This window comes from Scyliorhinus canicula, chromosome 11 (assembly GCF_902713615.1).
Source record: "Scyliorhinus canicula chromosome 11, sScyCan1.1, whole genome shotgun sequence".
NCBI classification, from domain to species: domain Eukaryota; kingdom Metazoa; phylum Chordata; class Chondrichthyes; order Carcharhiniformes; family Scyliorhinidae; genus Scyliorhinus; species Scyliorhinus canicula.
Genome location: NC_052156.1, coordinates 143771280 through 143785184, shown reverse-complemented (window position 1 = coordinate 143785184; position 13905 = coordinate 143771280). Strand labels below are relative to the sequence as shown.

The following is a 13905-nucleotide window of genomic DNA, read 5'->3' as shown; positions in this document are numbered from 1 at the left end:
TATAAATAAAATGTGACAGAGAGATTTCAAGGTGAGGCATTCTGTAAGAGATAACTATCATCCTGCACAACATTTGAAATGGGAAGGACTCCCATGAAATACAACACATTTCAGCAAGAGTCTAACAAGCATTGATGATTACAATAGATTTTTCTTATATTTCCTTAAAATACTTACCTCAGAACAACTGTAAAACTATTTCCTTGCAATTCACCCAACTTCAGGGGATATTTTTTGTAACTGAAATTCCCTAGCTTGAAGTTCATTAAACATTTGTTCAGATGAGAAAGCCTCTGTGCTGTGATTCTGTTAAGAAATTCAAGTAAATCATTCTCGTCAGTCTACACAGATACCTCCCAAAACACAAAGTCAGGATATAAAGCTGGAGATTCCAATGTTACTTGAAATAATATCAATATTTAAAATATGCAGAAAGGTCACAAATATGAACCTGAACAAACATTTAAAATTAACAAGTGTTCACAAGGTAGAATAGACATATTTTCATCTGGAATGAAACATTCTGCCCTCTTGGCTAGTGACCCATCAACAATGCAAGCTTCTTAATACTGTTGCAGGTACTGTTAACACCTTATTGATCAATAACTGTGCTACTCAGATGGTGAACATGATGTGGAGATGCCGGCGTTGGACTGGGGTGAGCACAGTAAGAAGTATTACAACACCAGGTTAAAGTCCAACAGGTTTGTTTCCAATCACTAGCTTTTGGAGCACTGCTCCTCCACCTGAGGAAGGAACAGTGCCCCGAAAGCTAGTGATTTGAAACAAACCTGTTGGACTTTAACCTGGTGTTGTAAGACTTCTTACAGTATGGTCAAGGCATCCAGCAGACCCACACTTTCAACAGATTAAAACATTGCTGGTGAAGGCAACAAAGTGGCACAATGCAGACCGCTGATAATTCAGAGAGTCGTATATTAAATGTCTCAATGGGAGTCTAATTCAACTGGTATGACTGGAAGATAGTATAACTGTACCATGGAGAAGCCCACAAAGTTATTATGGCTTGCAACAAGTGCAATCTATTTTATGGTTTGGGAGAAACAGCCTGTTACAAGGATGTTTGCTGGACTTTAAACCATAGTTTCTGCCAAGTCAAAGTCACGTTCATCATTTGTAGGTTTGTTACATTTTCACTCTTGCCAGCAGCAACCCAGAAGGAATAAAGAAAAGCAGTTTAATAACTACGCACTACTTGTCCATCAATACTTACTTTACAACTGCAATTTCTTGTACTGTTATAGCCCTTTTATCTTTGGTTCCCATGTATGAAAATATGTTTGGTTTTACCCTGCAGAAACATTAGAGAAAGATATTTAAGATAGTGAAGCACGACCTTTTAAATAAGGTGCCCAGTTTAGAAAATGCATAACTCTGAAATCTTTGTTTCCAGACAAGGAAGGATTATAGTAACCTGGACTTGCATCAAACCAATAGTTCAGGCTCGAGCTGGAGTTAAATACAGCATAAGTGAGATCAATAATACGTGAAAGAATGAGTTCATAACTTGTTAACATGTTTCCATGACTTCTACATAGGCAACTCGGCTGTTAAGAGCTAGAAATAAATTTAGGCAACCCATCTATTTATGGAATCCTTACAGTTCAGGAGGCCATTCAGCCCATTGAGTCTACACTGACCCTTTGAAAGACCACCCTGCCTAGGTCCAATCCCCCGCCCTATCCCTATAATTCCACCCAATCTTTGGACACTTAGGGGAAAATTAGCATTGTCAATCCACCTAACCTGCATTTTTGGATTGTGGGAGGAAACCAGAGGAAACCAACGAAGACACGGGAGAACGTGCACAGTCACCCGAGGTCGGAATTGAACCCAGGCCCCTGGCGCTGTTATGCAGCAATGCTAACCTCTGTGCTGTTCTATCAGTTCACTATTACTACTATGTCAAAAATCTGGCCATTAACAGTTTTCCCCTCAAAATTTAAACATCTATTGCCATTTTCAAATGAACCTTTCAGATGATTATTTAAATAGCAATCAATTTAGTTTCAGATTTGCTACAGCTGTTAAGTACTGATGAATAATGGTCAGCACACAGTATAAATTTCTCTCTTTGCGTCACAGCACCAGAGACCCTGGTTCGATTCCCGGCTTGGATCACTGTTTCTGTGGAGTCTGCATGTTCTCCCTGTGTCTGCGTGGGTTTCCTCTGGGTGCTCTGGTTTCCTCCCACAAGTTCCGAAACATGTGCTTTATGGTGAATTGGACATTCTGAATTCTCTCTGTGTACCCAAACAGGCGGTGCAGTGTCTCCCTCAATGTACCCGAACAGGCAGGGTAGTGTGGCGACTCGGGGATTTTCACAGTAACTTCATTGTATGTTAATGTGAGCCTCCTTGTGACACTATTAAAGATCATTATATGTCTAACCTAGATTCACATGAAAATTATATTTGATTTTGTCGCTCTCCCCCAGTTCCCAGTCTGCAACATGTGTAACGCCAGAGCAGATCTATGGTATACACAAATGGACAAATGTTAATTTCCCATTATGTTGTATACAGAACATCCAAGATTCAATGTATTCTTGGTCTATCTCCCCCTCTACACCCGCAGTATCTTTAAAGTGCAGTGGTAATTACCTTGCTTCCTCCTGCTCCACCCACTCTTACTTGTCCACCATTTTCATTCTCTCTCCCCTCTTCCTCCACCATTCGCTGCCTTCATTCCAGGCTCTACATCTTCTCTCCCTTCATCACATTCTCCCTCACCGTACTCCATTATTCCTCTACCTGCTTGACCTTAATATTGTACCTTGCCGTAACCTCTTGTGTAAAATAGTGCTCAATTAATAATATATTTTGTGTTTCTGTAATTTATTGATCTTAATTTATACAAACTGAAAATAGGACTGCAGAATGTTTCTGTAATTTGTAATAACATCTGCTGTGAATGATGTATAACAAAAGCCAACTCAACATACCTCAGATATTTAGACAGCACGTTAATAGCATCCATTGTGTCTTTGTTTTCCTTATAAAGCACAAAATGGCAGTAGCTACCCCTGCTTTTGGGCCACGAATGTTTTCTTGGATCTTTGAAAATAAAACAATTCATGAAACACAACAAACACATGTTCAAAAAGTAAATTTCTTCCCTCAATTATGATTTCCTCCGAGAGTCGACTGCGTGTCACCCATGATGATCACTACATAAAGCAGCAGAATAGAAACTGATCTGCTCCTCAGATTCAATTTGCAATCTGTTTGGTAAGCAATCGCTGAATTGAGAGTTCAGTACACATAATCAGGTCTCATTTGCAGACACACTGATTTACAGTCAGTGAAGCCATATTCTGTTATTATTCCATGGATTTAAGCACTTTTACATTAAGCTTTACAGCTAAAATCTGTCATTTGTTCTAGTTTCCTAGGAAAACCACAGATCAGTAGCCTTTTACGTGGTTATGGAATCATAGAATTATAGAGCACAGAGACGCCAATCAGTCAATCCAGCCTAGGCCAGCTCTTTGGTACAGCTATACAACTGACCAACTCCTCTGCTTTTTCCCATAACTTTATAAATGTATTCCTTCTCATTCAAATGCTTTTTGAGTTATAGTTCGTAAAATGGACCCAAATAAATTTGCCTGAAAATTGCATGCTAGAGATTGTTACATATCTTAAATCTATACAGCAGCTTAGAAAGTTTTTCATATGAATAAGAAACAAACTAAGTTTACTAAATGTAATATTAATTATTTTAGTAGCTGAAGTGTGTCAGTGAATGGAAAGGGATAAAATGTCACGGGGCTGGTTTAATCCACTTGGCTAGACAGCTGGTTTGTGATGCAGAGCAAGGCCAGCAGCGCGGGTTCAATTCCTGTACCACCCGAGGTTGCCTTCTCAAACTTGGCCCTTACTGGATGGGAGGTGATCCTCAGGTTAAATCACCACCAGTCAACTCTCCCCTCCCCTCAAAAGGGAAAAGCAGCCTATGGTCATATGGGACTCTGGCAACTTTACTTTACCTACCTATAAAATGTCATGGCAAACAGGAGCTCAATTTTGTTTAACAAGGATTGTTCACTAATGTTGGTCATATTCAATAGCAAGTTTGTCCCAGAACAATAATTGTGACCAGTTAATCAACTACAACATTTCCTACAGTCATCAAGAATTCAGTTTTCAAACACACCTGTTTTTATACATTTAATGACATTAAAGATACTATATAAATTAAAGTTGTTGTATGATGGCAGTGTCTTCATAATTCCATCATGGGTCAGTTAGCTGAATCTCAGAGTCAGAAGATTATCCCACTTCACAATCTCAACTGGCACTCCAAGGAATGTTGCCTTTTCAGGTGTATTATTCTTTGGTTTAAATATTAAACTAAGGTCCACGAAATATTAAACAAAGGTCCTGCCAACCCATTTCAATGCTTCAGGTGAATGCCAAAAGCAGGGATTTTCTCCCAAAAACATAGAAGAACATAGTCCAGCACAGAACAGGCCCTTCGGCCCTCAATGTTGTGCCGAGCCATGATCACCCTACTCAACCCACGTATCCACCCTATACCCGTAACCCAACAACCCCCCCCCCCCCCCACCTTACTTTTATTAGGACACTACGGGCAATTTAGCATGGCCAATCCACCTAACCCGCACATCTTTGGACAACATTCCTCCCTCAAACACTAAGACTAAAAAAAGTTTCTTATCTAATGGTTTATGGGAATTAGTTATTTAAAGTAATCTTTATCTTTATTGTCACAAGTAGGCTTACATTAACAATGCAATAAAGTTACTGTGAAAAGCTCCTAGTCGCCACATTCTGGCGCCTGTTCGGGTACACAGGAGAATTCAGAATGTCCAAATTACCTAACAGCACGTCTTTCGAGACTTGTGGGAGGAAGCCGGAGTGCCCGGAGGAAACCCACACAGACACGGGGAGAATGTGCAGACTCTGCAAGACAGTGACCCAAGCCAGGAATCAAACCTGGTACCCTGGCGCTGTGAGGCAACAGTGCTAACCACTGTGCTACCTGGTATGTATTCTATAAAACATTCCCTGCAATTTAACTGAATATGATAAATCACTTTTTTAAGCCATGCACATTAAATATGCAATTTCTTTTTATGAAGTACAAACTATATCTGAACATGGAACTTCATGCAATTTTCTAAACCTTTTATATGTGACCAAAAAAGATTAAACACACACGCGGAAGTTAATATTTACTCTCCGACTGCTGTAAAAAAACGACAAGCTTACACTCAGTCTAAGCTTCATTTTTATTCCACTAAAAGTGATTTAAACTATCAGTTTAATATTTTTAGTGGAATTCACTTGAGACAAAGGCAGTTAGATTTTCAACTCTCAATCCAAAAGAAATCCGTTAAGAAAATCACCAATGTACAATGCAGCTGGAGATTAATTTTCATTGAATTGTATAAACATTCTGGTCACTCAAGGTGAAGTATAGACATACTTTTGTGTTCCTTAATAATAGATTGTAATTCAACTCGGCAGTGCGGCAAACATTCAAGTTCCAGTTCAGCAGTTTTCAAATGAGTGCTCCATGTGACAAAACAGGAGTTGTACCTTAGCAACCAAACGTTACATTAAGCCAACACACACCTAAGGACAGATAGTTCTCTGTAACATTAGACCAAAACCATACTAATGGTCAATATGGTTTAAGGATTTTGTAACACAAACAATCCAGCAAAATATATTGCAAACTTAGTCAACAGCCATCGCTTCACAAGTTCTGTAAAATATTGATGATTATTTATGTGCAAATTGCAAGATTTCATTTTTTTTTTTAAATGGGTCAACCATACAATGTAATGCTCTTAATTAACAGCTTCAGAGAATAATCTTCAGTTTGGTAAGCTGTATATAATGGCTGACATTTCTTTTCAGTGGAATGAAACATATCTTACCTGCTGCTTTGACCTCTGTCCAACCATTGAAAAGCATAAGAAGTATAAACAGAGCATTATTTAATTTGTAGAACAATATGCTTGTGTGGGTGTATTGCAGGTGGGCCATGCAAGAGCTGCAGCTATGAATGTGCAAAATATGTGAAGTAGGGAGCTCATCAAGCAGTCCAAGTAATACCTTTCAGACCTTCTCCCAAGTCAGTTTAGCAACTATTCAACTGTAAGTTCGTAATATCACTCAAATCTCGGTCTCTCACACATGCACTTTAGACTGCTACATAGTTCTGTAGCTTAATTAATTTGACAATTTTTTAAAGAAAACGTGCAGTAGTATGCAATGAGTGGAAGACAACTATTATATTCTTACAGGAAAGACTGGTCAAAGATGTTAATATATAATTTCCTTGATTGTACACACAAGTAAAAGTTCTGTGGAAAATGTGGTTGGTAAGACTTGGCAAAAATGCTCAATCTGCACCACACAGTTTGATCCCCAGAAGAAAAATAATTATATTATTCTTCTCCCATGCTCCCCCTCAATAAATCTCGACCATCTTGATTGAAGGTCTTGCTGGCTTAAAAATGGTTCGAAAGATTCATGTTTTTTTTCCTTTTAGAAACTGAAAGAAATAATTTCTTCCATGAGGAGCTTGAGCCAACTTCATAAAGAACGAGCTCCCTTTGCAATCCATGTAAAAGCCCAGTGTGTTACCATCGCTAATAGAATCAGCACAGCACATCATAGAAGGCGGTCATTTGTGACATCGCATCAGCGCTAGGTCTTTTGAAGAGCAATCCAACTAGGCCTACTGCTTTCCCCCCAAATTTCTGCACTCTTTTCTCCTTCTAGTATTTATTCAATTCCCTGGGTGAGAATTGAATCTGCTTTCACCATCCAATCAGGCACTCCAAATCCTAACCACCCATTGCATAGTTCTTTCTGTTATATCTGGCTTTGTTGTCAATCTTCTTAAATGTATGCGCTCTGATTATTGAGCTTTCAATCATTGGAAACAGTTTTTCTCCCTTTTCTTCTCTGCTCGAAGGACAATAGTCAATCTATCTGAAATTATCTTAGAGAGGTTGGCCTGACTGATATCTCTCCCTTGTTCATCTCCTTCTCATCGAACACACTTGCAGCAAAAGCAACCCATCTGGTAGTATTGTTACCAGAGTTGGAACTTGAGCACAGAACTAGGCTGACGCTTGTAGTGTAGTGTCGAGGGAGAGGCATATCAATGTCAGTTCTCAAATTTCTAAGTTAAAAAATTTAGGCCAATGTTGGCATTCCAGACTCAAAAACTGTTGGTTGGGAGCTTCCTCAGAACAGCGAATGACTGACTCAGCAAAGAGGGACTGCTGTCAACTATCATCCCAATTAGCTCAGCTGGCTGGACAGTGTGTTTGTGATGGAGAGCGAGGGAAAAAAAGTGTGGGTTCAATTCCCATACCGGCTGAGGCTATTCATGAAGGCCCCGCCTTCTCAATCTTGCTCCCCGCTCGAGGTGTGGTGATCTTCAGGTTAAATCACCACCAGTCAGCTCTCCCCCTCAAAGGGGAAACAGCCAATGATCATCTGGGGCTACGGCGACTTCACTTCGGTCTACTGTTCACCAATGGAGAGAAGAATGAGCAACATAACTTTTTTAATTGTTTCCCATTCTTGTCAATTTTACAATGTGGTTCCATGTGCACCTGATTGTTCTGCCGTGCACCTCAAAGCCAGTGTTGGTAGGACACCTAGCCACAGGCAGTCAGAGTCAAGCCCAATTGTGACATTATTCAACAGCAAATTCTTTGTTTACCAGGATGACTTAATGGAACATCTTGGTACTGCATGCTTGTTGGTGGTACCATGTATTTAAATGCAGTAAAAACAAAAAATGCATATAATATTCAGCCAATTGGTTCACAACAGCCCAACTGCAAGTTGCCTGGGGAGGTCAGAGGTTACCATTTTAGAACTACAAGTCCTAGATATTTATTTCATCCCCAACCATGGGCATTGCGGCCAATCATAATGTGCCGACTGCTGCTCAAGTTGAGAATGGCACAAGATAAAAATAACATTGCTGTTTGCCATCTTAGTAGCCCTTGCTGCAAAGAGGGATAGGACAGGTTCAGCCTGCCAAGATTCATACATGAAGAATAGCTTTGTGGATGACTCCTCACATCTATTGAATCATCCTCCACAGGTTATAGTGTCTTCAGAACAGAAGGGAAGGCATTCAATAAAGAAACTTTCCAGAGACATGAGCATTTCCTTTAATCTAAAATTAGAAAAACATTTGCTTTGTTCTATGGTGAGGATTTGCAAATAAGAGAACTAGTTAGGACTGGTTAGTGCTCGTTACTGCCACTATTATACAAGCTTGGATTGTGATATTAACAGCAAAATCTAAACCATGTTTATCAGGATGAGCTAATGGAACATCTTGGTACTACATATTTGCTGACAGCATACATTTATGTGCCGTAAAAAGAAACACATTCGTAAAATAACCAGCCAAGTGAATCACAACACCCCAATTGCACGTTCTAATGGCAAGTATGTTGTAAATGTGTCATGAAAGATTTGTGAAAAAATTGAAAGTAGTTTTGTTGTCTAATTATTATATATTCAAACTTTAGTCAAATCAATTAAAACACAATACTCTCATGTCCTTTCAACACTTAATGAATGTCAAGCAGCCAGGTTCTTCAATATGCAAGGTACAGTGCACATTGTGCCCAAGCAATTTTTAAAATATAAAAGGGAGCATCAAAGCACCAGGGCCATGGAGTTCTTGCAGCTCTTTGAGACAATACATTAACAGTGATATGTACAGTTATTTTTTCTTTGATGCCTCTTTCCCTTGAAATACCTTTTTTAATTTCAATATTTTCAAATTTATGGCAGCTACTGCTGGTCATCAGATTATCCTCCACTTTGAAGATCATAGTTAATAAGATTCAGGAGCAGAATTAGGCCATTTGGCCCATCAGGTTTGCTCCACCGTTTGATCGTGCCTGATCTGATCCTGGCCTTAACCCCACCACACTGTCCTTCTCCATAACCCTTCAACTCATTACCAATAAAAATCTGTCTAACTCCTCCTCAAATTTACTCACTGTCCCAGCATCCACCGCATTGTGGGGTAGCTAATTCCACAGATTCAGAACCCTTTGGGAGAAGTAGGTCCTCCTCAACTTACTCCAAAGCTACATGCAAACAGTAAACGTTACCAACCCACTTAGAGCTTCTTTCCACTGATAATGCTGCATGTCAGACACAGTGCTCCACAGGTACTTTTTACAAATATGGGGAGAAGGCCAGTTGTCTTCTGGCTCACCAACTTAAACAGCAGGCGACCTCCCCAGATACTCGGCTTGGTCGGCAACCTCATTTCCACTGCACACCAGGTCAATGCGGCTCATAAATCCTATTACTATGGCCTGTATAAATCTGAGCCCCCTGCGGACAAGAAAATCATGTCCAAGTTTCTGGATAACCTGCCCATTCCAACTGTCGAGGCAGAAAGAGTTGAGAGTTGGACTTCGCGTTCTGCCCCAACGAGATTTTAAAATGGCTTTCCAATCGAAGTTCTTCAAATAGCACGCACCTTTGTTATTGGATACGTTTAATGACTCACTATCCCACGGTTCATCCCTCCAAACCTCACTCAAGTCTCTACTTCCCTGCTCCTTAAAAGGGACAAGGACCGTATCGAATGCAGTTCATACCGACCCATCTTGCTTTTAAAAACAGATGTAAAGCTGCTTGCTAAGGCTCTAGCACTCCGGTTGGAGACTTGCCTCCCAAATATAATTTTGGTGGATCAAGCAGGCTTTGTGAAGGCCCATCAATAATCAGACAATATACGTCGCCTTTTAAATATTATTCTTTCCCCCTCCCCTTCACCTGAGCCAGAGGTGACTGTATCTCTCGACGCTGAGAAAGCTTTTGACAGGGTGGAACGGAAATAGTTACTTGAGATTCTTGGGAGATTTGGGTTTGGCCATAAATCTTGGATCTGCCTGTATCTAATACTCCCACTGCCAGTGTTCACACAAACATTTTATATTTAGATTACTTGCCCTTGAAAGGGGCCTGTAGGCAGGGCTGTCCACTTTTATTCACCCTGGCAATAGAGTTGCTGTCTTTATCTAGTCAATGGAGGAGTATTAAAAGGGTATTAAGCAAGATGTGGTGGAACATCGGGTATCTTTTACGTGGATGACCTACTTTTATAATATTACAGACCCAACACACTCCATCGATGGCATTATGAAAACATTAGAACATAGAAAAATATAGCACAGCCCTTTGGCCACGATCTTGTGCCGAACTTTTGTCCTACAAGAACAACAAATTAATCTACACGCCAACATTCTACCTCCATGCCCCCATTACTCTCTGGGTAAAGAACCTACCTCTGACATCCCCCCTATATCTTCCACCATTCACCTTAAATCTATGTCCCCTTGTAACGGTTTGTTCCACCCGGGTTGATGGCTTTTCTAGCAATAAATTAAATCTAGACAGAGTGAATGTTTTCTGGTCAACCTCCCCCAACCGGCGCGGAAGGCATGCCCAGTTAGGCACATTAATTTCCCGGTCTCTCTCCAGTACAATTTGCCGTTAGTTGGGGTCAGGGTGCCCCCATAATTGGGCCTCACTTCACAAATTGAATTGTTCAAGTCTGATTAATTTTTAAAAAAATTTTTAAGTACCAATTCATTTTTTCCAATTGCCCAATCCATCTACCCTGCACATCTTTGGGTTTTGGGGGCGAAACCCACGCAAACACAGGGAGAATGTGCAAACTCCACACGGAAAGTGACCCAGGGCTGGGATTGAACCTGGGACCTCGGCGCTGTGAGGCAGCAGTGCTAACCACTGCGCAACCGTGCTGCCCCAAGCCCGATTAATAAACTCCAAACAGACTTAGCGGTGGAACAACCATCCTCTATCGTTGGCGGACAGGATTCAATCAATAAAAATAAACATACTCCCTAGGTTTTAATTTCTCTTTCAATGTTTCCCATGTTCGTGTCTAAATCCTTTTTTAATTAAGATTAATAAATTGATATCGGCTTTTATTTGGTGGGTAAACACCCCAAAATCTGCAGCGCTCTATTCCAGAGAGATAGATGGCCAGGGGGCTTGGCCCTCCCAAATTTGTTTAATTTATTTTAAAATTATATTTACTTAAAAAAAAAATTCACGATAAAGACAATCATGCAAAAGAATTAATCAACGTTACACAAAAGAACGTGACCAAGCACATATTAACTCAACTCCTCCCCAGAAAAAAGCTAAACCCCCTAACAGCTAACAGTGACTGGCTCCTTAAAAAAAAAGGAAATGAATGGCTGCTATCTTAGGCAGAAAACTTCTACCAACCCTCTAATGGTGTACTTAACCTTCTCTAAATGTCAGACAGACACGAGGTCACCCAACCAAGCCGAGGCACTGGGCAGAGTCGGAGACCTCTACCCAAGTAGAACTCATCTCCAGGCTACCAACGAGGCGAAGATCCAAATCAACATTGAGTATTGCCGACATGGCGTTGAAGAAAGAAGCCCAAACGTTGACCAACTTGGGTCAAGACCAGAACAGAAGATTGTGGTTAGCTGAACAACCGATGTCTCCCACCGCTGCCGACCAAGAACAACGCTCACAATTGTCCTCCAACCCAGAGAAAAATTTAGGCAGATGCATTCTGTGTTATATCAGGATGCACCCTGAATTGTATCAGACTTAACAGAGCGAAGATGTGGAGTTGACCCTGTGAAGGTCCTCACTCCATACCTCACCATCCAGAATGGGACCCAACTTACCCTCATATTTCACCCTCACGTCACTCAATGGAACTGACTCTGCTGAGAGGACATGGCCACATATGCCCGAAATAGCCCCCCCACCACCACCACCATTGCCAAATCTGGCCAAAGACAAGTTCATCGTTATCAAGGAAGAGGGTGTTGCCCAGGGAAAAGAGGAAAATACCTTGCACGAAAAATCACGAATCTGAAAGTATCTGAAAAGACTGGAACCAGACAGCTGGAATTTCTCCGCCAGCTTCTTTATTTTAAATATAATGTGCCCAATCTTTTCCCCCCAATTCGTGTGGCCTAAAAAGGTAGAGTTCAAACCTGCTGTCAGGAAAAGCTGATTATTGCAAATAGAGGCTAGTGGAGACCAGGGACAGAGCTTAAAATACTGACTGAATTGCTTCCAGATTCTCAGGGTGGATACCACCACTGGATTCAGGGAAAATCTTACCGGAGAGAAAGGCAACAATGCAGTTACTCTCGCACCAAGCCTAGAAACCATGCAGAACCTCACAGAATCATCGAATTTGCAGTGCAGAAGGAGGTCATTGGGCCCATCAAGTCTGCACCGGCCCTTGGTAGGAGCACCCTACTTAAGTCCACGCCTCCACCCTATCCCCGCAACTCTGTCTAACCTTTTGGACACAAACGGGCAATTTAGCATGGCCTATCCACCTAACCGGCACATCTTTCAACTGTGGGAGGAAACTAGAGCACCCGGAGGAAACTCACGCAGACTTGGTGAAAGTGCAAACTCCACAGACAGTGACCCGAGGCTGGAATTGAACTTGGATCCCTGGAGCTGTGAGGCAGCAGTGCTAACCACTGTGCCACCATACCGCCCATTTGTCCCCATATGGAACCAGGATCACTGAAACACAACAATATCTTCTGAATATTGGTTGTCCAATAGTAAAACAATAAATTGAGTAGAGCCAAGCCCCCATATTGCCTACCTCTTTGGAGAGAGAAGCCCCCAGATTACATATTTCTTTGGAGCAAAGCCCCATGGATACTTGGTGTCTTACCTACCCAAATAGAAGAGGACATTAAGTTATTGACAAAAAAGACTGGGGAGAAAAATGGGGAGACATTGAAAAATAAATAAAAATCTCGGTATGTTCATTAAACTGAACCCTGCCCATCAAGGACAGGGGTGAGGTTATCTCACCTCTACGTCTGACAACACCATCAACCAGATTAGCATAATTTAATTTATGAAGCAAGGCCCAATTGTGGGTCAGGACCCCCAAATAACGAAAGCTAGATGTGGCTAAAGTAGGCTAAAAATTAGCAACCCATTTGGGCTATCCTCCCCGGGGTTGACCGGGAAGCATTCACTCTTGTCCAAGATCATCCGCCTAAATGGACACCCGATGCTCCACTCCCCCCAATTTATTCCCCTCCACTTAACAGAGGACCATGGCTCTATAACAAATGGCTTTATTGCCGAAGCAAACAGTAGTGGAGGCTGTGGACACCCATCTTGTGCCCCTATTAAACGGGAAGTAGCCGGAGATCAGAGCATTCATACAAACACTAGCGGTAGGGGCGCTATACTGTAATCAAATCCAGGAGATAAACTGGTGTCCAAATCTAAACCTCCCAAGAATCTCAAACAGATATTCCCACTCCACTCTATCAAACGCCTTTTCGGCATCTCGGGAAATAATCTCCTCTAGTTCGTGCACTGATAGATTATTAATTCTTTGATTTATTCATGGTTTTGAGTACTAATAGAATGCGTGAATGAAAAGGTGAAATGATATAAAAGGTCATGACTGTGAAAACAGTTATTGTTTCAACTATTGAACTTTGGTGTCATGTCTGTAGAAGTATAGACATCGTTTCAGTGAAATGAAAAAATGAAATGAAATGAAAATCGCTTATTGTCACAAGTAGGCTTCAAATGAAGTTACTGTGAAAAGCCCCTAGTCGCCACATTCCGGCGCCTGTTAGGGGAGGCTGGTACGGGAATTGAACCGTGCTGCTGGCCTGCCTTGGTCTGCTTTCAAAGCCAGCGAATTAGCCCTGCGCTAAACAGCTGAGACAGTGAATGTCACATATAATGAATTGACTACAGTATAACGTATCAATGAATGTTTCATACAATGAAAAGAATATTCTATTCAGTGCACTTAATAATAAAAGTGTAT

The 13905-nt window shown here is 41.1% G+C and overlaps 1 protein-coding gene across 6 annotated transcripts in view; it reads right to left on the bottom strand.

Annotated features, from left to right (window-relative positions):
• Positions 1-13905, bottom strand: part of pus7 (pseudouridine synthase 7) — a 64596-nt gene that overhangs the window by 19479 nt on the left and 31212 nt on the right. For 4 of the 6 annotated variants that reach the window (XM_038811611.1, XM_038811612.1, XM_038811617.1 and 1 more), the window contains exons 6-9: positions 5933-5956; positions 2966-3077; positions 1235-1312; positions 178-306 (exon numbers count right to left, since the gene is read on the bottom strand). In XM_038811611.1, coding sequence (XP_038667539.1) covers positions 178-306; positions 1235-1312; positions 2966-3077; positions 5933-5956 — 343 coding nt within the window. The remainder of the gene's footprint in view (positions 1-177; positions 307-1234; positions 1313-2965; positions 3078-5932; positions 5957-13905) is intronic. The other 2 variants (XM_038811613.1, XM_038811614.1) reach the window with 2 other exon arrangements.